Below are 25,881 nucleotides of genomic sequence, written 5' to 3'. Positions count from 1 at the left end.
TACGTGACTTTACCGAAAGAACCAATAATAATAAGAAGAAGAAGTCTCAAGACTGTTTCTCGGGAGGGTCCTGCTTTAGGATGTTTGGCCAATTGCTGTGTTTTTATTTCGTGTTTTGCATGTGGGATGAAAAACCGAAAAAACCCGGAGAAAAGCCGCCACGCATACCCAGGGTACAAACACTCAAAACTCTGCACAGACTGATTCACGATTCCTATATCGTCTCGATTTTAATTACTTACAGTTTTTTCTGCAATTTTTGTTGTTCGATCAACTCTCCGAAACGTAACCATAACCAGACAATTTGCATAAATTGTCCATAGATCTCAATACATCGATTCGAACCGTGTATCGTGATTACGAAAAAATCCACAATAATGGATTCCTCTATATCGTTAGACCGCTCGCGACCGATACGGCGATGGAGGTGCTAAAGGAAGGTCAGGGACTCAGCGCCAGTCATGATCAATCCTTGTTGTACAAACAGACTAAGACAAAGATCCCCCCATAGCCTTTAACAGACTGTTGGGCCAAGTGATGTTCGCGAGCACCTATTAAGGCCGGTAGGGTACGCATGGGGGTGGGTGGCCAGCACCACACCCGACCGCCTTTGTCTCCCCAGTGGCGATGTTTACATACCGCACCAGATACTCATTTGTGGCTGAGTCGACCTAGGGGAGGCCCAGGATAGGCTCAGATAATCGTCGCTGATGTTGGGAATCGGGGTTCGTAGCACAGCGTGGTGCTAACCACTGCGCAAACGCTCCCCAAAGCATACATACACACACAGACACACTCCACGTGCACGGAATACGCATACATACACACATAGAATCCCCTGATGAATGAAGGCCCTCTCCCAATCGTCGCCACCAGCTCACGGTGCCGCGATGCTTCAATCCAGCCAACATCTGCTGCACAGCGAGCTGATCTGATCACCCACAATCAGCAACGCGCATCCGCTCGCAATCATCAGTCCCAACGACCGCGGGTTCAGTTCCAAATGACTCGGGACGACCAATTAGTTCCCGCTCGAGTCCAATTAGCGGGGGGGGGGGGAGTGGGGGAGAGACGGGGGGGAGGCACGGAGGGGGGGGGGGTGAATCAAATTTAAGCGCCACGTCGGCGCGACAGACGTTGGCTCGTCTCTTAAGATGAATAATTTTGTTGTATCCCGCGCTCTGCTGGCCATGTTCCTGGTGCTGGCCGAGTACTCGGCAGGTGAGGGCTCATTCCCCTCTCCTCCACTCTCGCAACGTGTGGAGTCCTGCTGTAATAGTGGTTTGGTTCTTTCGGTAAAGTCTCCCTCTGTGATATCTGTCTCTACTTGCATGTTCTGTGTTTTGTCTCTCTCTCAAATTTAGCATTCTCAGGAAGAACGTAATCAACCAGGTAGGGTGTTGACTGTTATGTTATCCGACTCTCTGTTGTATTACATTCTAAGCATACTAGATTTGTGTTTCTATTTCATTTATACCTGATGATTGCTTGTGTTGCAATCTAAACGTCGTATGTAGTATTTAATTTATTATTTTCTCTTTATACGTGACTTTACCGAAAGAACCAAAGAGTAATTCCTGCAGTCACGAAAGCTCCAAATTGAGTGTGGTGTGTGTTTCGCGTGGCTTTTCTCCAGGTTTCCCGTCGGCATTTCGTGTTTGGCTGCTATACATTTCCACGTGGTTTTTTAAGCCACTTCGTTGAGCTATCATTTGTGGCCAGGTTGCTTCTGAAAAATGGCTACATAGCTCCGTGGGTTATACCTGATAACGTAACATCGCCTTTTAATTCGTTTTTGATTATTTTGGAACGCCGCGTCTAGCCTTGTGCTCTTGTGATTTAATGTCGTGCCGCTAGGAATATGGTGTACAATAGCTAATTATGTAGAACTTATAGATGGGACATACTTTTATTTAATGTCGGTTCCTTGCGCCGAATAATCCTTGCTTCCAAGGCTGCATAGAAGCGTTCCAGACAACGCATAATTTAAGCGTGCCGCTGCACAGTTCACTCTTACTCGTAAGTAGGGCGAAAGCGACTCTCTCGAGGCACAAGGAGGAACCACGGACAGCCAGGCGATGTGCCAGCGCAGTCCTCTATCAATCTATGTTTTACAAATGGGATGAAACCGGCGCATCCGATGTACGGAACGAATCGAGTCTACACCACCTTGGGAGCCGGGGTTGCTACTACATGCCCACAGGAGGAGCTGCACAACCTGTGTGTGTGTGTAGGCCACCAAACCCTGGCAGCTACCTCCCAACAGTGCTGGATCGCAGGCCATGAGAGTATCTGCCACCCCGACTACATCCCAGTAATTCATTTGATTTAGCCGGGTGGCAGAGTTTTAGCTGCTATAAATGTCCACAAGCCACTTTCATTTTTCGATTTAAAGTTTTCGTGACTGCAGGGATTCATCATCTTGGTTCTTTCGGTAAAGTCACGTAGAATGGAAATAATAAAATAATTTTCACGAAGTTTCGGCCACAACGCAAGCAGCCGTCCTCAGGTGGAGAACAGGTCTGTCGAGAAGACCGAGTCTGTGTCATTCAGACTGTCTTCTCGACAGACCTGTTCGCCACCCGAGGACGGTTGCTTGCGTTGTGGCCGAAAAGTCGTGAGAATTATTTTATGTTTTATTTTTATTATTTCCATTCTACGTGACTTTACCGAAAGAACCAAAAAGATGAAGCCACTTTCAGTTATCATTTGTGGCCTAACATGAAAGGACTATATATCCCAGTGGGGCCTTGCCCTGGATATAAAAAAAAAAGATTATAGTTTGAACCGTAAACTCGGCAAGGCCGTGTGTGTCTGCTCCCAGCCCAGAAGCTTGGCCTCTGTCCTGATTTCGCTGGCCTGAAGGTCAAGTGCGTCGAGGAATGCGGCGACGACTCTCAATGCCTCGGCGACGAGAGATGCTGCAGCAACGGATGCGGCCACGTGTGCATAGCCCCCACCGAGGTGATCGTGGATAGAGGTGAGGTGGCAGGCAACCAGGTGGCGTGTCCTTTCACTGGTCATCGGTCAAGCCTGGCCGTAATCTGACCACGAGATTCAACGGTTACGTTCTTGGGTTGCTGTGTGGGCGGTCATTTTATTTTGCATTGGCGCACGATGCTGTACAACGGCAACGTTTGAGCATTCGCTTTTGCTTTTGAACGGCGGATTTTTAGAGGGCCCTTTACGGTAACATGTGTCAGTTTTTTTTTAACAGGCCCAACTGCTAATGACACCCATAAGTTTGAAACCGGTGCAGCAGTTGCTTGCTGAAACACGTGCTGAATTGCAAATATTGCACTGGAAATCCAATCGATGGGTTGAATTAAACTCGCGTTAGGTTTTATTTGTGTGCCAACTAAAACTCCTCTCCATTGCGCGCTGACACGCGCGCACCGTGACCTCTGCTGCAGTGCTTCGTGGCAAGCCGGGCCTGTGCCCCTTCATGCCCCGGGTCCACGTGCTGTGCCTGGCCAACGCGGAGATTCGCTGCGTCTCGGACCGCGACTGCCCCTGCGACCAGAAGTGTTGCGACGTCCACTGCGGACGCAGCTGTGTGAATCCTCTAATAGGTTGGTGGTGGGAGGGGGGGGGGGCATTGTAGTCTCTTGTACTTCCATTCTCGATGACCTGCCCCCACCCGCCCATCACAACACTTGTCGTTTATTCCGCATTCGCTCATTTACATTCTGTCGAGCAAATATGAATGTGCGCGTTGCAGGCTGCACACGACTGTGTGCAAGCCATTCCATTTCCACATGCTGTGTGGCGGACGGAGTTGAACTGAAAATGTAATCTGCTACGAAACCCTAACCACTCATCCTACGTATTGGCTAAGCAAATGTGTAATTGAGGTGCGTGGCATGGGTAAAAATAGATTAAACATGAAGAGGTTTGACCATGATAATTGTTTTTTACCCCTTTTTATCGGTCAACAAAACTGACACCTTTCAATTTCAAGGACAGTGTATACATTATCAGAGTTGTGTTTTTTTTATTTGCATTCCGACCGCAGGTATTGTGGTCAATGCAAACATGACTCCTTGTAAAAAATGTGTCGTTTTGTTGCCACAAGGGTAAAAAAAACAATTATCATATTTTGCTACTGGAAAAGGAAGTTCCAATGGTGTAAAGGTTTGCCCATTTTTGTTGGCCATGAGTTTGTGGTTTTTTTTGGAAGCGTTCGGTGTTCTATTTGGCCTTTGCCACGTGTGGTCCGGTGTGTCCGACCTTGAATAGCGGCTGTGGCTGGCCCCCCACCCTGTGAGGCTCCCTTGACGAATTTCTGCCCCCACCACCCCTCCTGTGTTTGACCCCTGTACCTCGTCTCCCACCAGGCGTGGTGAAGGTTGGTCAATGCCCGCCTGTGAGCATCACCAACGTCTCGGTGGCCTTGTCCGAGTGGGACCAGTGCTCCAACGATGTCCACTGCCCACAATGCCGCAAGTGCTGCTTCTCGCGCGGTGGCAGGCAGTGCACGCCGCCCATGCCTGGTACGAGCATCGTGGTCACTCCACTGCTAGATGAAGTCTGTCTGCCCACCCTTTCTCTACCCCTCATTCCATGTCCGATATTTGTTCTCGCCCTGCCCATGCAAGCTTTCGTCTTGCTGCTTGCGATTCCCACTTGGATGGAGCAGGAAGCCCAAACATTTTCACCCCGTAAGCCCTGGCGTGCGAATTTTTAAAGCCTTTATATTAAGTTCGCTTGCTTGCTTACGACCGTGCAAATCTTTCGGTCGTTTTTTAACCCACTTCCCGTGATCCAAACGAGCTGATATTTTGCACACAGACTCGTTGCGCGTGACAATTAATTTTCGTGAAACTTTTCCAAAATTTTACACTGTTTAGGGAAAAATAAATAACTATTTAATTACCAATTGCTTGATGCTGGCAGACAATCATCTGACCCATAGGTGGCAGCCATCTCAAGCCAGAGGACGAGAGGACTCTAGCCGCCACGCATATAAAGGATTTAGAGTGAAAAACTTTGTTTTTACGGGTTAATTTTTTATGGTTCGTGCTCGCAGGGTGTCTGTCCCCCCCCCCCACGCCTCCCTGTACTGTGACCGGTGGTTTTGTCCTGGACGACAAGGGGAAGCTGCAACACGAACTAAATGTATCACCTGACGATAATAATCGCGTGATTTCGTAAGCCACCCAGTCTCTCGGATGAGCGCCCAGTTCATCTCCCGACCGACGTCCTCTTTTTCCATATTTTGTAACGCACTGCCATTCGTTGGTGCTTGTCCCTCCGCGATGCCGCGTCCATCCAGCGCCTGACTGCTTTGCTTCAGAGTTTGCGTGGTGTGTGCGCACGTGCTGTCACGCAGGCACCGTGCCCAAGGTGGGCGTCTGTCCGTTCGTGAACACGCGGAGCATCTTGTGCGTCGAAGCCAGAGACCGGTGCTTGGACGACAACCAGTGCCCGTGCACCCAGAAGTGCTGCACTGCCCTGTGTGGACGCCACTGCATCGACGCGCCTCGCGGTGACCCTCGCTCTCCTCTGCCTCCTCCCTAGATGAAGGGGACCCCCACTAAGGGGACCCCCACTAAGGGGACCCCCACTAAGGGGACCCCCACTAAGGGGACCCCCACTAAGGGGACCCCCACTAAGGGGACCCCCACTAAGGGGACCCCCACTAAGGGGACCCCCACTAAGGGGACCCCCACTAAGGGGACCCCCACTAAGGGGACCCCCACTAAGGGGACCCCCACTAAGGGGACCCCCACTAAGGGGACCCACTTTGTTCCAAAGCTCCTCTCCCCTCTTGTTCTATTCGCAGAATGCTTGACTCCTTGCCATTGCAACTTTCGAACTAGATTCGAAGCTTTCGTGACTGAAATTTCGTTGCTGGTTTGTTTGATGCGTGGGGGGGGGGGGCGCTATCCTTGGTGACTGACCAGCATGGAAGGGAATATATATATATATATATTTATATATACTCTTAGGTTTTAGGTAAAATGTTTTTATTAAAATTAATAAAAAATAAAATAATAAAAATCACGACGTTTCGGAGGCAACACACGTGTCCGTCATCTGGTGGGACCGTCACAGCCAGATTTGCTGTGTTGCCTTCGAAACGTCGTGATTTTTATTATTTTATTTTTATTAATTTTAATTTCACATTTTTCACCTACGTGACTTTACCGAAAAAACTAAGTGTGAATCCTTGCAGTCACGAAAGCTTCAAATCTAGAATGGAAGGGAATGGTCATGGGTATTGGAGGCGAGGGTAGCCGTACCAGCCTCCTAACGAGTGGCACTTCCTCCCCATAGAGCCATTGCCTTCACGTTGGCTAAGATCGGAATCCCCTGGGCCCTACTGCCGCCTCGTTCTCGAGCCCTCCGTTATCAGCCGATGGAAACCCCCCAAGTGTAGCGACGCCTACTCTTTTTGACGTGCGTTTTGGGAGTCGCGTCGCCTGTTAGACGAGCCCGTGGTGCCCTCTGCTTTGTTGCTGGGGCACCTCCCCTGGCTTGACGTTTGAGCACCGGTTCTCGTCGGTCAATTGGTCGGAAATCGGTCCCAAGCGTCCACCCTAAGTAGTGTTTTTTCTCAACTTTTAGGAGCTAATTTTGTAGCTATCGTTCCCGTTTTAACCCCCCTTCTCGCTTTGTAGCGTTGCAATGGGACACTACTCGATGTGCAAATGGTACACCCAGTAACTAAATAACTGATACTCTAAAATTAAAATTTGATACTTGTGCTATTTCTTGCTAGTTGGTACAAGGCTACAAAGGTGCTGTGGTTGACAGATTTAGGCTACCAGTGGTAGGGGACAGTGTGCTATTGCCACGTGGTTTTGCCAAAAATGGAGTCTTGCCTGAATAAATGACGTCCATTTGCGTGGGGGGGGGATCCCTTTATCTCCAGAAATCGTGAAGAAGGGTGTCTGCCCCTTTGTGGACACGTCCGTCATCCGGTGCGGGAGACCCATCGTCAACTGCTTGAGCGACAATGACTGCCCGTGCAACCTCAAGTGCTGCAATATGGGCTGCGAGAGGCGCTGCATTGGGCCAGGTACAGCACCTGGCACGTGCGCATTTCTCTCTCTCTCCATCCACACGCTTTGGTCTAATGAATGATTCGCCTTCCCCCCCCCCCCATTCCGGTTGTTTCATTTTTATAATTTTAACTGAAAAGTGGTCTCCCCGGCCGTACTGTCGGGCGTTGTGTCGAATGACACGGCCTGGACAAACCCTCACATTTTGAGAGAACGCCACCAACACGCTTGTGTGGCATTTAATTTTGTCAAAGGGTGGTGGGTTTTTTACTCGCTATTTTTAAAAGGTAACATTTGAAATCGATGCAAGAGTTGTGGCATGTAATGTTGCCCCCCCCACTCTTTGCACTTTGTAACCAGCCATGCGAAGCGGATGTGCGGGCGAAGAATTGCAAACTAATCTCGGAGCAATTCTAAAAAAAATGAGTTTTTAAAATCTCGAATAATTTGAAAGCGCATGGCTCTAGTGGCTTCCTCATTTCTTCTGAAGGAAGAACATTTCGGGCTGCCGCAGAAGCGCATCGTGAGAGCTTGCGCAATGCAGTGCCCAAATTTAGTTTTGGTGGCCAGCCAAAAGCCGCTGCTGCAAGGATGACCCGAGATTGCTGTCCCTCCACGTCTGGAAACAAATTGGCCTCAACCGCATCCAAATCCAATTGGGACAAAGATGACCTTGAAGAATGCTTGACCGAACCTTTTTTTGAAAAAATGTTTTGCTTGGACCTGTTTATGACCCTCTCGCACCTCCTCCCTCCGTTCCTTGACACCGACCGGCACAAACGATGTTCCGGTGTCGTGGCGATGCCAGTGAGCGTGCCCAAGGCCGGCGCTTGCCCCGCCGCCAGTCCCATCGCCGCCCAATGCCTGCGCTTCGACCAGCAGTGCGTCTCCGACGATGACTGCTCCGACGAGCTCAAGTGCTGCGACGTCCCGTGTGGCACCAGATGTATCGAGTCTCGTGAAGGTGGGCAAGGTCGGGGGGGGCCCAGGTTGATATGAGTGGGGGATTTGGAGTCGTGGGGAAACCAGGAGATTTTTTGTGTTTTTTCTAATTGTCCATAGTGGGGGTGGGACGTGACTTTTTTGCAAGCTCCTGGACTGACGACCTTCTCTACACCCACGGTGTTGGCCATGGATGGGAATTGAACTTGGTTGCCAAGGTTAACGGTGCAGCAATCACTATGGGAACCTCATTTGCCAGTAAAAATATGATAAACAATTATCATATTTTTACTGGCAAATGAGATTCCCATAGTGTAGATGCTTGCCCCGAGCTCTCGTACTCTGATGGTGCGATGTTTGAGTTGTGCGCCTTTTGGCGTCATCTGGTCCAACCCATGTGAGACTAGGCTCTAAGGAATGCTGTCTCGGGTGTGGACCAATCAACTTCAAGGACAGTGCATACATTATCAGAGTTATGTCTTTTGTTTGCATTATGACTGCAGGTATTGCGGTCTATGCAAACATGACTCCTTGTAAAAAGGTGTCAGTTTTGTTGCCAGATAGAAGGGTAAAAAAACCATTATCATAGTGCAGCAATCCTTAAGGACTGCACCGCCCCAGTGTTTTTACCCGTTTCGGCCTCTAAGTGTATTGTGCTAAATATGGTTCTTCCCACCCTCTCCCCATGGCTGCTGCAGTGAGGCCAGGTTCGTGTCCTCGGGCACGGATTCCGGATACCACTGTTTGCTATCGCGAGTGCCAGGCGGATGACAACTGCAGCCAGCCGCTCAAGTGCTGCGCCTCGGGCTGTTCGCTCAGCTGCCTGATGCCTGAGGTCTCTGTTAACCCCCCCCATCCCTTGACCCCTGACCCTGACGACTCGGGGATCGGAGCTCTGAGCCGGCACGGCTTTAGGCATAGGCCCAAACCTGGGACTCTGCCACCTCCCCCCCATTTTTATACCGTGCCTTCGCGTGCGGTGTGAGTGGACTCTGCTCCGACAGGTGACAAGCAAAACGTATCGGTTTGACTACCAAGCTGCCAAGAGATGAGCATCTCGATTTGGCAAAGAGTGACCCCCCCCCCCCCCCCCATCTGTGCTGTGGCAGGGTGGAATGGGCATTTGCTTTTTAAATGACAAGCCAATACCAGCAATCGTGAGAATCCCCAATCGTGCCCTCTGCGTAGACACGCATGCCCGGTATTCCACCAGCGCTGTTATCCTTGGGTGGGGGGGGAGGTTTCACCTTTTTCCATGTTGGTATGAAAGTTATTTTTGTTACCTGCCTTGGCAAGATGACGCAAACACTGCATCAGCTGTCCAATCTGCCGGGCATGGTGGTTCATGCCTGGGTAATGCACGAGCCTTTTTTTAGGGGTGATGGTGTAAGGTGTGGAGTGCGTAGCTTTTAAAATGACCCAAGCCTTGGCTGAAAGGTAATTATGGAGGGGGGGGGGGGTTCTGTAGACTCAAAGCTTCCCTAAAATCCAAAGCTCTCAATTGTGCAATTTAATCTTGGTGCAGTAACTTCCTTGGGTATTGAGGCTTGTGAGCTAAGAACCGATTCTTTTAATGAACGCGTGCTACTGTGTCTCATCACCTGTTTTTGTTCTGTTACAGCTGGAACCTTGAACTGGGTCTGCAATGTGTGGGGGGCCTCGAGAAAGCGCGACTGTGACCTGTCTCTCGCCTGCAGTGTTTTTGTGTTCAAGGTGGCTTTCTTGTCTGTGCAAGCCATGGTGGCTTTTAGTGTCGGAAGGACGCTTCCAAGTCGTATCACGAAATGATTGTTCAAATAAATAAAAGTTAACTTTTAAACAATTGTGTGCGTCTGCTCCTCGTTCTGCATCCAAGATGCTCTGATTTGATAGTCCCCCTCCCCCCCCCTCCCCCGGCCGAAACTGCTGCTTTTTTAAATCATTTATATTAAGTTCACTTGCTTACGACCGTGCAAATCTTTCGGCCGTTTTTTAACCCACTTCTCGTGATCCAATCGAGCTGACATTTTCCACAGACTCGTTGTGCGTGACAATGTTTGAATTTTTTTTCCAAAATTTTACACTTTTTAGGACAAATATTATATTTAATTACCAATTGCTTAATGGTGCAATGCAATCATCTGACCCATAGGTGGCAGCCATCTCAAGCCAGAGGACTAGAGGACTCTAGCCGCCACGCATATAAAGGATTTATAGTGAAAAACTTTGTTTTTACGGGTTATACTTGTTAGGTGGATGAGCTAAAAGTTTCCACTGGTGAGCCAAAAGCTTAATTATAATTGTATGCCTAAAAAAAACCATTGCACAAACTGCAACCCTAACGTTCCATTACTTAACCATTTTCTAAAGTTTTTTTAAAAAATAAAACTCTGCGGGACGTTCCAATTACGACGCTTTTTTTTTTTTTTAGAAAGTGACGCTGTCCCAAATCGGTGGCGTTGGCCAACATCTCCTTTACTCGCCGCCGTATAAAAACCCCGAGATTCGGTGGCTGCTGTTGATCCACAACCGCGGCTACGAAGCCTCCACTGCGCCAGGCAATGCTGCTGCAGGCTGTGACCCTCTTGCTGGTACTGGGCGGTGCGATGCTGGTACAGCCAGTGTCGGCACAGCTCAATGGTAAGACCCTTTCGATTTAAAGCTTTCGTGACTGCAGGGATTCATTTTCTTGGTTCTTTCGGTAAAGTCACGTAGAAGGGAAATGATAAAAATAAATATTCTTAGGTTTTTCCGGTAAAGTCACGTAGGTAAAACATTAAAATTAATAAAAGTAAAATAAAATAAAAATCACGACGTTTCGGAGGCAACACGAAACGTCGTGATTTTTATTTTATTTGACTTTTAATTTCAATAATTTACCTACCGACTTTACCGAAAAAACCTAAGAATATGAATCCTTGCAGTCACGAAAGCTTCAAATCTAGAAAGAGATAAAAATAAAACCTAATAAAATACCATTCTCACGACATTTCGGCCACAACGCAAGCAAATGAAGAACAAGTCTGTCGGAAAGACAGCGTCTGAATGACGCGGTCTTTCCGACAGACGGTCTTTCATTCAGACGCTGTCTTTCCGACAGCCCTGTTCTTCACCTGAGGACGGCTGCTTGCGTTGTGGCCGAAACGTCGTGAGAATTATTTAATGTTTTATTATTATTATTTTATTATTTCCCTTCTACGTGACTTTACCGAAAGAACCAAGAAGATGGTAAGACCTTGTTTTTTTTGGAGGGGGGGGGGGTGGGGGTGGTTCTTCCTCTTGTGAACTTGAAAATGAGGCGCTGCTGTGGAAGTGTGGCGGTTGCCCAACCAGCAAGCCCATTTTGTGGCCAAATTCCGTGGTTTCCGAGGAAAACACTGGGTATACAAAAAAAACTACAACGTTGCAAGCCCAAGTTCAAACATGTAGCGAAGTAAAAATCTAAGCATAACATGGTTCGTTTTCATATAATAATAATGCAAGTAGGGGTATCATCGTTATCCGGCTTGTGGAAGACTAACAGGCTGTGAACGGAGTTTTTTCAGCGGAAAGGAAGTGGTGACGCCACCACCATGCCAACCCGAGGGAGCTACCTCCGTGATCCCCCGTAATATTGTTTTTGGCTTTAAATGATTATTTTGCAACTACGTGCAATGTGTAAATTGTTGGAAGCTGTTGAACCGTTTTTAGTCTACTAGGCTCATTCAATTGTTCTTACAATTTGTCGATTTTTTTTTTTTCAACGAATGCCGTTCTGCACAACGGCTGGGTTGGGACAATTTCAAGGGTTAAAGGCGCAGCCCTGCAACGGCTCGCTCGTGCCTCCTCCACTCGCGAGAACTCCGAGGATGTTTGGCCTACTCGTGCTGGCCGGACGTCTGAAGAGTTAGGAGTAAACCCACGCGCGTGTTACCTCGCCACGACCCAATCGAGTAACCAGTTACCCAATTGCATCAATCTGGGTGGACGCGCAAGGCATTTAATAAACTTGCATCGTGTTCGGATGGCGGCAAATTGCTCAGAGGCTGAAGCGACGACCTCTGGATTGCTAGTCCAGTGTGCTCTAACCGGTACGGCAATGGGCAGCACGACGACGGTGTGGCGCGTCGTGTATGTTGGACTTCTTTCGCACCGTACGTGGCCAATTTGTGATAATCGGGGGTGCAATATTTCGACGTGCCCCATGATGAAAACGCACGGCCGTGGTGTTCGGTAAGGCTCACCCCGTGGGGAACACGGGGTTAAGGGGGGAGCAAGCCCCGCGCATGCTGGGTGGTGGACAAATGAGTCGTCGTGGTGGAAAGAAACGATTGATAGCCGGCGTCGTGGTGATGAGAGCACGAGGAGCCGCGTATCGGAGGAGATGGTGATGCGGTACCTGCCACTCGGGTGAGCTATTACCTACAAAGACAAAGGTCCCCCGGGTAGCCTTAACCGCGACAGGTCAGGCGAAGTGCTGTAAACGAACATCTACGAAAGCCCGCAAAGGCACACGATGTGGGTGGCCAGCAGCATGCCCGGGCCACCTTTGTCTCCCCAGTGACGATGTTCACCCATCGGACCAAGTTACTCCTTTTAAGGCTGCCTCGACCTAGGGTAGACCCTAGGACAAATTGAGATAATCGTCACTGGGTTTGGCCGTGAGCTGGAATGGGACCCGGGTGGCCGGGTTTGTAGCGCAGCGCGCGAACCGCTGCACCACCGCTCCCCCTTCGATCCACCCACACCTCGACTCGATCATTCACGCACTTATCGACGCATGCACACGCACCCGCTCGCCACCACCACCACCACTGTCTCGCATACACACTCGCCCAGTTTAACACGTGGTAGGCCCTCGCGACCAATATCATCCATAACACAGGTTGGATCGTGTAAATATGAATGTGTCGTTAAACCCGCCACCACCCGACACGTAAACAGAACGTGCCAATTCGTTGCTAGTACAGCACACCGGTGTGTTGTAGAGCAAATCCACAACATTTACAATCCGAGTACGACGTTTCGCCACTAATTACAACCGGCATTATCAGGCGGGCAGCCAGATTTGTGGAGAAATCCTCCCGTTTCGTTCCTTAAATAGAGAGATAGATGTGGTGGCGTCACACTCGCCGACTATAATTATTTTTTGCACTCGCTCATCACCCCCCCCTCCCCCACACACCCCACTTACATTTGGCAATCACATTTGTTTACCCGGGGTCGTTTTTCACGACGGTCTTACGAAGATTTTGAGTTTTTGTTCTACAGCAGGGTGGTGGATCGGGGATGGCGACTCGCTACGTTTCCACAACCGCGACTCGGGCACCACGAGAGACGGCGTGCACTTCACGACGAATAAACTCGCGCGGAATTCGGAATTGGAATCTTAATTTAAACTGCAGGAGGAATCCGATGAGCTATGAAGCTCTTTCTCACAGTTGTCCGGTAGGAGCGAGTCGGAACGTTACTATTTACCGGGGCGTCTTGTTGGTTTCGAACCGCGAAACCTCTGCAGCACCACACCAAAGACAACGATTACCCCCTACAGCTTTAACAGATTTTCACAGTTGTCCAGTATGGGCAAGTCGGAACGTTACTATTTACCGGGGTGTCTTGTTGGTTTCGAACCGCGAAACCTCTGCAGCACCACACCAAAGAAAACGATCACCCCCGACAGCTTTAACAGATCTGGGGCAAGCGTTGTTAGCTCGCGCCTACAAAGCCTAAGGCTGCACATGACGGGGGTGGGTGGATGAATGCCTCCCCCCAGCCATGTTGTTTGCAGAGGTTATTTGATCACACTTTTCCCCGCTGGTCAGTGCGAATTAGTGAAACGGGGGGTGAGGGTTAATAAGGACAGGGTTAAGGCATCCGCATCGTTTCATATGCCACTCGCCGCTCGTGTTAGCCGTTTGTTCGGAATCGAATTCCGGGCTCGCGGAGCAGCGCGCGTGGTGTGCCATCGCTTCGGGGACTGTGCGGACACGTGGGAAACTTGCGGACAGCCCGCCCGACTGCCAGGTTGAGTCTTCCCCTAACAGCCTCCGTTGACAATGCGAATCTCAATTGTGCGCTCGGAGGAATCCATGAGCGCTCGTTGTGATGGAGCGAGCGGCTCCCAATCGGCAACTTGGAAGTTCAAATCCTGGTTGGGGTGGGGTGTGGTGGGGGTGTTGACTCAGCCCATCATCCTTATGGGGGTCGATAAAATATATACCACTTTGTGGGGAGTTCAAAAGTGCTTCTCCTATGGGCAAACTCGTTCCTGTCATAGGAATGTGGAATTTCCAAATCACTGACTTCGTGATCGATATTACCCCACCCCCCCTCCTCTCTCTCTAGACACGTCCGTGCGGCCAGGGCGCTGCCCTGTCACCTCACCCACTGCCCTGCTGCTGCTGCTGCCCACTCGCAGCTGCGTCAACGACAGCGGCTGCCCTCCAACCAAGAAGTGCTGCAACGTCTCGGATGCCCTCGTGTGCCTCCGCGCGGTGCCAGGTTGGCATCTCTGCGCTTATTTTAATTGTCTTCTCCCCCACCCCACCCCGCCCCAAGCCGCACCTCGGATTAGCTCGGTTGGCCACGTACGGTGCGAAAGAAGTTCGACGTACAGCACCGACAGGGTGGTCCTTATGTCTTGTGACCCCCCCCCATTACGTTTTCTCAAGCGTACATTTTTTTTTATTAAGTTTTATTTAAAACCGGAATGAATGTGCAAGCTAAAACAAATATTCGGGGTCAATTGGGGGTCACAAGATATCTGGACCACATTTGACAAAAGGGTACGGTCGTAATTACAGAGAAATATCGACGCCTATTTTAAATAAAATAACACCTACCGTATTTTACCGAATATGCGGCGCACTTTCCCCCCGTATTTTAAAGCAAACATTGGGGGTACGTGCGTCTTATAATCAGGTAGATGTGTGTTTGTTTGTGAGACCCGATTTGTAATACTTAATCGACGCCGTATACAACTTTAGGGTGTGTTTTACTTTTCGTAGTGTCTCATAAATCTGGAGCATACGGTACATACGCAGAGCTGTTAACCCAATACGGTTTACCCCGTATTCTTGTACAGGGAAATTGAGTTTTCAGGTCCATTCGGCGTACAGCCGTTTCAATACGGGCACATTTATTTTGTCTATTTGATTGTGTTTCTCCCTTGCGATGGGACTTTGTAGGATGAACGTTGAGATGTCTAAGGGGCACGGGGTGACCAATAAGGTCTGAATTGGTCTGTAATAAGGTAGGGCACTGATAAGGGTTTGACAGATATGTAGTGGTGAGTGTACTCGTGGTTAGTCTGTCATCAGCTGCCCAAGTCTCCTCGCTTTTTGCTTCGTCGTTGCCGTACTATATATTTTATTTTAAATTTTTTTGTTAACTTTTGGTGACTCGCGGCCACTCTTTGAAGGCCAGACTCGTTCATCCTGGTCTCGTTGAGTTCTCAACCTGGCTAAGATGACAGCCACTGCGAGTCGACACGACCGGCTGGGAGCTCGTCCTTAGTCGCGCCCATCAGACCTCGACATTTGAATCCAGCTCCCGAACGCGCTGCTTGCCAATCTCGCGCAAGAGTTTGACGCTGGTGAATGATGCACGTGCGCCGTCGTGGCGAGATATCAATTTGCCCCGCTTGGTATACAGAGGATCGTGGGTTCGATCCCGCAGGCCCCGCGTATAAGTTTGTATCTTCTCCCCGTGGTCGTGTTGATGTTTTATCCGGGTTATTCCCTCCACGTTTAAAACAAATATACGCGTTTAGAGTATTTGGCTGCGATACATTTCCACGTGATGAACCATTTCGTTGAGCTATCATTTGTGGCAAGGTCGCTGCTGAAAAGGAGCTGTGTATAGCTCAGTGGGACTTACCTTGTAAAATTAAAAAAAAGTTTATTTTTAGGTTTTCACGACACGATGAATGAGTCTGTGCTCTTAAAGGCTACGCTCTTTCGGGGGTAGCCGTGGCGATCGCTGCTCCCTTTCTCCTTCGCGACATTTCTCATCCCACGTTGGAGCCCTCTTCACGAGCTAGAGATGCATTCCAACGGCTACCAAAAAACAAATCAAAAGCCGTCCAGAGCATTTCTCAAATCCTGGTTAAAACAAAACAAACGCGCCGATCGCAACAGCGTCTCCCCCATCCTATCCGTCAGATGGCTGGTGGATCATCATCCTCATAACCCCCCCCACCCCGCTCCCTGCTGTGTCTCTACCGACAGTGGTGGCAGCAGAGGCCGGCCAATGTCCTCAGCCACCGCCCCATGGCAACTGCGCCACGGGCTGTGCGAGAGACGCCGACTGCCTCGGAGGGCGGCGATGCTGCCTGACCACGTGCGGCCACGAGTGCGTGGCGCCGGCTCCAGGTGTCTAAACTAAAAACGACATATTTTATATTTTATTCATTTTATTTAATTTTATCAGGTGAGGCTCACTGAGCTATCTCAGCTCATTTTCAGTTGAGACCTGGCCACAAATGATAGCTCAATGAAGTGGCTTATCGCCACGTGGGAGAACACACAAACTCCAAATATAGAGGTAGCAGGGTGGAAATCGAATCCACGACCTCATGCATAGCAGGCGAGGAAGTGAACATCTCGGGTGCCCCCCCCCCCCCCGCAGTGTGAAGGCCACTCACGCACTCACCCCACACTCTCTCACCACCACAGACGAAGATCAACACACCACCCACACCACCCCCTTGTATCGTCTTTAGCAGCACTTGGGGCCAGGGCTCTCCATAGGGTGCAACGGTGCTCAGATGGTTAACTACCTCGTCTGTTATACAGGAGGTCGTGCGTTCGATTCTAACCCCGATGCCATGTATATTTGGAATTTGCGTGTTCTCCCCGTGGTCGCATGGATTGTGGATTTTTCTCCGGGTGTTCTTCCTTCACATTAAGAATGAATATGCGTTTCGAGTATTTGGCTGCAATACATTTCCACACGATGAGCCACTTCGTGAGCTTTCATTTGTGGCCAGGTTACCTCTGAAAAAGTATTATATCGCTCGGCGAGCCTTATACTTTAACACCTGTTGTAATTGCCAGAAAGGTTAAAGTCTATTTTAGCTTTCATAGTTTTGATACCGGCAAGAAAGGTCCCATAGATAATCAGAAGAGTGTGATATCTCATCCTTTCTGTGGTCGACGTCAGAACCAAGCAGCCTGCCCAGGGCATTATGGGTAAGCTGACCCCCCCCCCCCCTGTGTATCCACCCCGTGCAGTTCCGAAGGTCCGAGTGAATGGGACAGCACCCTGGCCCCCCTACATATCGACCCGTAACGGCACGGGACACATCGTCTGCCCCAACCGCACGCTCAGGTATGTATGTAAAACCTGATAATTGTTTTTTTACCCTTCTATCTGGCAACAAAACTGACACCTTTTAACAAGGAGTCATGTTTGCATAGACCGCAATACCTGCAGTCATAATGCAAAAAAATACACAACTCTGAAAATGTATGCACTGTCCTTGAAGTTGATTGGTCCACACCCGAGACAGCTTTCCTTAGAGCCTAGTCTCATATGGGTTGGACCAGATGACGCCAAAAGGACAGTGCACATTATCAGTTATGTTTTTTTTTGCATTATGACTGCAGGTATTGTGGTCTATGCAAACATGACTCCTTGTAAAAAGGTGTCAGTTTTGTTGCCAGATAGAAGGGTAAAAAAAAACAATTATCATATTTTTACTGGCAAATGAGGTTCCAATGGTATGTTGAACCTCTTTCGCACCGTGGGTAAGCCAAGCGTGCCAATCGGAGGTGCGGGAGAAGGACTGTGAACAGAAGAATCCCGTCGCTCGTGTCGACCGTGAGTGGGGAATCGAACTCGGGTGTCACCGCGCTAACCGCTGCACCGTTGCTCCCCGCTATGCGCAGCACGACTGCGAACACCTCGCTGGGGTGATCCGCATCGGCATCATCATCGTCGTCGTCACCGGGACCGCCGCTGCACTCTTCAAGCCCGGCAATCGACGCGCCGCCACCGCCGGCCCCGCGAGGGTCATCGCTGGCATCGACTTCCATTCCTTGAGACGAACATCGATCTCGACAGTCATTCCTCCGCACACACATCCACACACATCCACACACAGACACACACACATCCACATCCACACATCCACAGACCACACATCCACATCCACACAGACCACACATCCACACACACAGATCAAAGATCCCCCGTATAGCCTTAGTAGACTGTAGGGGCTAGTGCTGTTAGCGAGCAGCTATGAAGGCCGGAACGGTACACGAGGGGGTGGGTGGCCAGCACCACGCCCGACCGCCTTTGTCTCCCCAGTGGCGATGTTTACACACCGCACCAGGTACTCATTTGAGGCCGATTCGACCTAGGGGAGGCCCAGGACCGGTTCAGATAATCGTCACTGGGTGTTGACCGTGAGCGGGAATCGAACCCGAGTCGCCAGGTTCATAGCGCAGCGCGCTAACTGCTACACTACCGCTCCCACACACACAAACACACACACCAAAAACTCACACAAACACATACATACACGCACATACATACACATACATACACATACGCCGCTCAGCTTTCCCTGCAGCACGCTGGCCAATGTCGTCTTTTGAAGGGACTGCAATTCCCCTGTCCGCATTGATCCGGCAACGCAACACAGAGTTAATGGGGGGGTGGGGGGGGGGGTTCTGCTCCATTTCAGATGAGAAGCCACCTACAGCTCTGCCTGCCTCCGAGTGGCCCCACGTCCTCTTCTACCCCCCCCCCCCCGCGACATTAAACTTGTACCCGTGCGCGCCACGCCGAGATTGGCAAACAATAAAGAGTCCAATTTTGACTTTAAGCTTTCGTGACTGCAGCAATCCCATACTCTTTGGTTCTTTCGGTAAAGTCACTCCTGCGTCAGCAGTTCTCCTGCTGCGTTCGTCTCACCCGACTTGAAACGGAATTGGCCAAACGGTACACTACAGGACCCATCGTGGAAAGATGGTCTCTGGGCGTCAGAGTTCAAAGTGCAGTGCGCGAAACGCTGGGCCACATCTCCCCGCAGAGCGTTAAAACCCTAAGAATGTTATTTGTGTGTCCACTATAGCCTCACCGAGGCACAATAGCCTTCAACTCGAGGGTCCTGCTATGTTGGGACGTTTGGCTAATTAAATCAACGAGTGCCTTGATAAACGCCCATTGGGAGATTTCTTATTTACAACCTCCTCCCATCACTGCCCAATGTCCCCAGCCACTTGAAGCCGAGACCTGTCGGATGATATTTCACGCGAATTCCACATCGTCAGGCACGCCCCACAGAGGATACACTTGCCGAGGAGACAATTTACACAGATCTGCATTTAATAACAATCAGGCACGGACATGAATATGAACACACACACACCGCCCAAACTCCCGTATTTAAACACTTTACAAGGTGACTGGCAAACTGTGAAGGTTTCAACAAAGCACATCGAGTCGATTTGCCAGAGCGGCTCCACTCTCTCCCCGCGCGTCAACGTCCGTCTGGTCCGCACACACGCACACAGTGGGAACTTTTGCGCGTCGCGAAGCAGGCATGCTTCACCGCGGCTAATCAACTAACGCCGCAAACACCACCACCACCACCATATTCCACCAGCAAACATCAACCGCGCGGACCTGCCTGGGGCTCGCCAAAGCGGATCTGTGTCCTGGATACCTGGGGCACGTGTGCACGTGTGTGTGCGTGTGCGCGCGTGTGTGTGCGTGTGCGCGCGTGTGTACGTGTGCAGTTTGTGTGCACAAAGGTAAACAAATAATTCGGGCTGCGGCGCTCCAAGTGAAATGTCTGACGGCCGCCGGGTTTCCCCGACGCCCGTTTGCGCCACTCGCGGTGTGGCGCAACTACTCTTGGTCACGTACAAATATTTGGCACGGCTTGGAGATGTGTGGGGAGGGGGAGGGAGGTGGGGGTTAGGGCGAAAACGTCGCTGTCAACAGGGAGTCGATAAACCCGCTGGGCGCCACCGTGGGTTGACTTTGTCGTAGCCACAAATCAGCTTACCCCCGTAATTAGAGGCCGGTTCGTTTTTAAAACACACACGAGCGCCGCGTTGTAAGGAAAACACGTGTACGTGTGCGTGCAATCTGGGCATGCCGCCTGAGAGAGGTTCGCGACCTTCGCCGTGAGGCTGCCGCTAAGCGGCGGCAAGCGGAGCGCGAGCGTCCGGGATGTGGATCCCTCCTCGACTCTACCTTTGATGGCGGGGTGGGGGGGGGGGCCTGCATTGGGAACCTCTCGTCGGTGACGGTCGCAGCTCGCAAGGCATCGCCAACATCGGCAGCGGCAGGGGCCACGGCAGCCGAATACGGAAACGTTAAGTGAGAAATACGCAAACCGCCAGGAATGTGACAAAGGCGTGGTCTTGATTCCACGACGTCTATGAGTTGACTTCAAAAGCCTGGACTCGCTTTGACGATCGAGAAAATCTGGGGGGGGGGCTTAATTTCAGCCGGTTCTGTCTGGGACCGGCGGAAAATATTTGGGCGCCCAGCATCGCATCAGGTGCAGGACACCGCGTCTCTCGCTCTCTCTCTCTGTCCGTGGCTACCCGTTTACGCGCCACCTGCTCCGAGTCTGCCTGGTGACGCGGGAAATATTTCGGCGAGTCCTGCTGGGAACAACCGCGCGCAGACACAACATCTTGAAAGGAGTCATCTCGTGCGGCCCCCCTCTTATTGTTACCGCCACCGCCGCACACAATATCTACAAATGTGCACTCCTCGAGCAAGAGCAGCGGCGGCGGCGGCCTGCGCGGAGATCGTCGGCCGATGAAGGCCTCCACCTCCTCGAGCGCCGCGGTAATTTCTCAACTCACCACCGGGAGGCTTTGGGGGACGACTCAAACGCGGCGTCGGGAGAGACGCAGCTGTAATTTACACGTTTACACGCACACACACGTATATATACGAATACAAACTGTATCGATACTCCATGGGTATCTTTCTCCCACACCGCAAGTTCACCTCTCGCGGCCGGCCAAGGCGGAGCTCTCGCCAGTGACTCCGACTCAGAAGGAGCAGAAGGCCTCGGGGGTAGAGGCGGAATTTTGGAATCGTGGAAGGGACGGAGGGGTTAAGAGGGGGTTTTCCGATCTGCAACAGCGTAAATGTTCTGTTTTCTGCGGCGGTTATATTATAGAACGGACAGCAAATAGGGGAAGCTAAACCAGGGCCCAAAATTGTCTATCTCCAGCTGCGTTAAAATCAGGGTCAATTTTAAGCCGGATCTGTCCAGGTCACCGCCGACCTGGACAATGATTTTACCCGCAGGTCGGCCGCAGCGCAGTCGGCGGGCGGCCGCGACCATGGTGGCTACCATTGGTCACGTGTGTTCCCAACTCGAGCCTCTACGAGCGACGCGGAAAATATTCAGCGAGAAACGACGCCCCGATTAGCAACTGTAAAATCCTCCCGCTGCATGAACGTGGCCTGGCTCGGTGGGGTCGCGGCCCACGAAAAGAAACATTGATTTAGAGCGTGCAGGACGATGTGCGATGCTTTTTTTTTTCCCCTCTGGAGTGTCCCCAAGCCTCCTCCTGCAACGCCGGGCAGCTTCTCCCCGCGTCTTCGTCCCAGAGTCGCCGACCCAAAAACCGCGGAATGGACCCACCGTGCGTTCGTACCCAGCGGGAATATTCAGGGGGAAAAGAAAGGCTCCGCCGAGTACCCCCTAGGCCTTCATTGCTGTTTTTTTTTGTACACAAACTCACACCCCCCCCCCCGTCACCCTCCGACCAGTTTCTCCAAGCGAAGACCACACACACCGCCACCGCCCACCCACCTTTCCAACCCCACACCCCTCCCCCCACAACACCCCCCCATCCACCCACCCACACACCACACCGCGCTGAAGGCACATCGGTAGATTAATTTACTTTTTGGCAGATTCTCTCCGACGGCAACTCGCTACCCCCACCACCACCACCACCACCTCCTGCTCAAGTAGCAATCCTGGAGTCAAACGGCACGCGTCTCGAGCACGCCCCTCGTCGTGCCCTCGCGAAATTTCCTTTCGTCAATGACGGTAATACTTTAGAGAGTGACTGCACAGAGAGACGCGACGCAGAATGCAAAAAACAAGCGGCTTTCACCTCGCGCTCCACTGCGCTCCCCGTCGCGCCGGCGGAGGCTTCGCTAACGAGACAAAGAGCTCTTCACCCGGCATTGGCTACCCGGCAGGAGGTCACAAAGGTCGGCGACGCCGCGGGGGGACACGGCGGCGCGACCGCAACGCAGCGGCGACGTCGCGCCGCAAGTGGTCACTCGGAGGTCTCTTTTGACGAAACTTCCGGTTCAGTGTGGAGGACGCACGCGGATTTGGGGGGGGGGGGGGGCAGTCATGCGCCCACGAGACGTGAGGCCGCGTCGTTAAACAACGTCTCCGCCGACGCCACGCCGATACCCCCCCCCGCGCTCCGCTGCTGCAGCGCCTGCCATGGCGGCGGTCACGGCGCTATCTCACCCTCGAGAGACGGCGAGCGTCGGTTACACCGCGGCGGCGGCGGAGGCGGAGGGGCGGCGTGGGCGAGGGGGGCGGGGGGGGCGAGGGGGGTGGGGGTGGGCGAGAGAGGGAGCGGAGTGTGCCGCCACCACCACCGCCCCGGCAAACCCCTCTCTTCCGTGAACTAACACCGCGGTACCGGTGCGGCTGGATTCACCGCGACTCCCCCGCCACCGCTGGGGGTGGGGGTGGAGAGGGGTGGAGGGGCGGGGGGCGGCCGCCGCCGCCGCCATCAGCAGGCGCACTTGCTCTTGCCGGCGTCTTTGACCACCGCGACCTTGCCGCCGCTCCCGCCGTTGGCGCCCGAGCCGGTGGTGCCGGGCGGGATCCAGGACTTGTCGACGGAGCGCTCCATGCGCTTCATGATGAGGTCGAGCAGCGCATCCACCGCCTTCGACACGTTCGTGCCCGTCGCCGCGCTCGTCTCGAAGTACGGCATTCTGTGCCAGGGCCCGGGAGAAAGGGGGAGGGGGGGTGAGGGGTCAGGGGGGGGTCACGGAGACTCGGGGCTATGGCTGTGGTGGCTTTTCGGGTCTCCCACTCCGAGCTATCAGCAAGCCGAAGAATCTTCAGCGAGACATTGAGCTCCCATATCAACGAATAATCGTTGAAGGTGACGTGTCGAGAATGGCAGTGGGCTGAGGTGGCGCTGGAGGGGGGGGGGGGGGGTCATAGGGTAATGGGGTAGCAAGGTTACGCCGATGGACGGTGCTGACATTTTACAATTCAGGGTGGGGGCTACCTGGCCATCGGTGACCGAAATAAACTATGCACGCGCGTGTCTGCGTCTGCTGCGTGCGTCTGCGCGCGTGCGTACTCGTGTGTGCGGGCAAAGTCCTCCGCCTGCTTGTGCGGAACCACGCGGCGATCCTCCAGGTCCGACTTGTTGCCGCACAGTACGATGTCCGGCTTATCGCAGTACGCGTGCATCTGAAGCTGGGCTGTTCGACGCAACGGGGAGGGTGGAGGTGGAGCACAAACACAAGTTCGTGAGGCCACGTCACTCGTTACACTCAAGACTCACTTATCCAAGGGCTGCAGATTAACCGTTGCTTGCGGGGTAAAATGAAAAACATTTTTACTACTAGCTTGCCGAGGGTCGGTGAGTCAGTGCTTAGGTGACCGCGATCACTCCACAAGAAGCCGGACCCGAGAAGCAATAAAAAAAAATAGACGACACATTCTACGTCTACGTCCACCGTTCTGCGTAGGTAAACGACATATCTGCTTGTGCAACCTAATTTACGGGCGCTCTGCCTTGATCGTCGTTGTGTTGTATCTGGGCCACCCTTCTCCTGCCCCTCATTACCCTGGGTAACGTAGAAGTGACTGGCATAGGAAGTCATGCGGTGTGCATCACTGCCCGGCCAGGGGTGCTACTTGACAAACATTTCATCCACAATTCCTAGAACCCAGGTCACATCGAATTAAATTTCCTCCACTCTTTCAAGGAATATAAAGCAATTGGAACACAGCGTGCTTGCAACTGGAACATAGCGTGCCTGCCATGGGCTTTGGTGCAAAGAATAATGTTTTACTTAGCATAGGAAGAGGAAGGAATGAAACTGCATCGATGAATCCCCCCACCCCCCTCCTCTGATCTCCCTTCTCTCTTTGCAGCAGCCGAGTGGCCTGGGCCCCTCCAGCACCATCGCCTCCAGTGCAGTTGCACCGCCTGTACACTCAAGAGCCACGCCACGGAGCTCTTATTCAAGAGGTACACCCACGTGGGCCGTGAGTCTCACGAGTTTTATTTTAGGAAGGTTTTGCATTGATGATGGTGGGTCAAATTTTTCATAATAAACCACGTGATTTAATCACCCAGGAAGCCTCGCTGAATCTCAAAAATTATTTTCCAGGAGGATCCTGCTACACTTTGGGATGTTTGGTCGACTTCATTTCAAGCGGGAGGGGAACTGGAGTGCCTGCAGAAAACCCACCACACGTATGAGAGGGGCATAGCCCCAAAATCTCCACACAGACAGATTTGCCCTTGAACGCACTTGTTGTTCTGCCATAACCTGGCCACAAACACACAACTCAGCGGGAGGCTTTGTGAGCTTTGCAAATCTGCGTCATCTACAAACCCTCGCCTCTAAAGCGGCGGATTAAAAAAAGGTGTGCGCCACCACGGGCCGGCTATGAAAGATCGGAGCTGTGAGTGTTGGTGGACCGGTGCGTGCCGGTGCGTGCCGCGATGGCGGCGCCGCCGACTCACTCATCCAGTTGCGCACGTTGAGGAAGCTCTGCTCACTCGTCAGGTCGAACATGAGCAGGAAGCCCATGGCGTCGCGAAAGAACGCAGTCGTCAGGCTCCGGAACCTGCACGCGGCGGGGACATCGGCTCAGCTGCGTCGCTGCATCCCGGCTCGCGACGACTTCCCGGTCACGATGGGCTCTCCCCACCGACTTAGGCCTAACCCGGTCACACGCCTAGATTCCTTGCCTGGGGAGGCGTGGGGATCCGGGCAGTGAAACCAGGCGAGGGAGGGCTGGTCCCTGGGGGTACACTAGACCTCAACGTCTTTTATATTTAATATATGAAGTTATTCATTACAAACGAGACGTCGCAAGCTGCGCGACCCTCGTGACGATATCAATGTGACGTCATCTAATTTAAATGTAATTTACAAGTCACCCAATTTGACGTTGTATTGTTTTACCCCCACTTAGAAGTCGGTTAATCTATTTATAAATTGTTCTACTTCTACACCGTCACGGCTTGTTGCTGTACCATACACGAGTAGTGATTCGAGAGCCGTTACATTTGCTGAGAAACTCTACTCGATGTATTCTTCCCAGAAGAGGCGAAAAACCCGACCATTCCAAAATTACCGACATTGATAGATTGTTGCGTCGGAGGACCTGGGAGAAAACCCATGCGTGCGAAGGGGAAACACCATCACGTAGATGGACGAGGTGGAATGAGTATTTTGCTGTAACCACCCTCCTGGCGAGCCGGGGTACATGGCACAATTTATGCGATCCACCGACCCTCGCTGCCGTCTCCACACACAGTGCTGGAATACAGATGTACATCGCCGCAACGGTCCGGCGGTGGTGGCTACGCACGCCTCTAATGACAATGACGATGATAATGACGTCGATGACGCTTGGCGGTGACGATCGCGTCTGCACTATACCTCTCTTGCCCCGCCGTGTCCCACAGCTGCAGGTGAACCCTCTGTCCCCGGCCGGTGATGCCATCGGCGTTTTCGGAGCGGTAGACCTTGCGATTGGCATGGGGAGAGAGAGAGAGAGAGAGGGCAGAGTGGGGGAGGTCACGGGGCGAGCGTCTCTACCCTACACCCCTGACACGCGTGGCTTAAAAAAACCGCGAACCTTGTGAACGCCGCTCGTAGGGCGATACGCGACTAGAACTTGAGAATGACATTTTTGACTACTAATTGAAAATAGAGGAAATGCAAGTGTAATTCTAGCTGCTATAAATAAATA

At 51.9% G+C, this 25,881-nt stretch overlaps 3 protein-coding genes across 6 annotated transcripts in view; 2 read left to right on the top strand and 1 right to left on the bottom strand.

The window, feature by feature from the left end:
- Positions 1–1,145: 1,145 nt before the first annotated feature.
- Positions 1,146–9,771, top strand: LOC144946024 (uncharacterized). The gene is made up of 9 exons (XM_078874762.1): positions 1,146–1,221; positions 2,825–2,980; positions 3,414–3,572; positions 4,338–4,493; positions 5,333–5,488; positions 6,878–7,024; positions 7,816–7,971; positions 8,648–8,784; positions 9,571–9,771. Exons 1-9 carry the CDS (start codon positions 1,155–1,157, stop codon positions 9,580–9,582), a joined length of 1,146 nt encoding a protein of 381 aa, XP_078730888.1. The 5' UTR covers positions 1,146–1,154; the 3' UTR covers positions 9,583–9,771.
- Positions 9,772–10,472: 701 nt separating this feature from the next.
- On the top strand, positions 10,473–18,550 carry LOC144946023 (uncharacterized). The gene is made up of 5 exons (XM_078874761.1): positions 10,473–10,568; positions 14,253–14,408; positions 16,136–16,279; positions 17,141–17,237; positions 17,798–18,550. Exons 1-5 carry the CDS (start codon positions 10,490–10,492, stop codon positions 17,823–17,825), a joined length of 504 nt encoding a protein of 167 aa, XP_078730887.1. The 5' UTR covers positions 10,473–10,489; the 3' UTR covers positions 17,826–18,550.
- A 3,220-nt stretch (positions 18,551–21,770) lies between these two features.
- LOC144945868 (ras-related protein Rab-27A-like) overlaps positions 21,771–25,881 on the bottom strand; it is a 30,239-nt gene continuing 26,128 nt past the window's right edge. For all 4 annotated transcript variants that reach the window (XM_078874472.1, XM_078874473.1, XM_078874471.1 and 1 more), the window contains exons 4-7: positions 25,569–25,654; positions 24,644–24,747; positions 23,243–23,366; positions 21,771–22,865 (exon numbers count right to left, since the gene is read on the bottom strand). In XM_078874472.1, the coding sequence (XP_078730598.1) occupies positions 22,658–22,865; positions 23,243–23,366; positions 24,644–24,747; positions 25,569–25,654 (522 nt within the window). In that variant the 3' untranslated portion in view covers positions 21,771–22,657. The remainder of the gene's footprint in view (positions 22,866–23,242; positions 23,367–24,643; positions 24,748–25,568; positions 25,655–25,881) is intronic.

This window comes from Lampetra fluviatilis, chromosome 39 (assembly GCF_964198595.1).
Source record: "Lampetra fluviatilis chromosome 39, kcLamFluv1.1, whole genome shotgun sequence".
NCBI lineage: Eukaryota > Metazoa > Chordata > Hyperoartia > Petromyzontiformes > Petromyzontidae > Lampetra > Lampetra fluviatilis.
The sequence above is the reverse complement of the archived record's forward strand: the minus strand, read 5'-3'. Positions and strand labels throughout refer to the sequence as shown.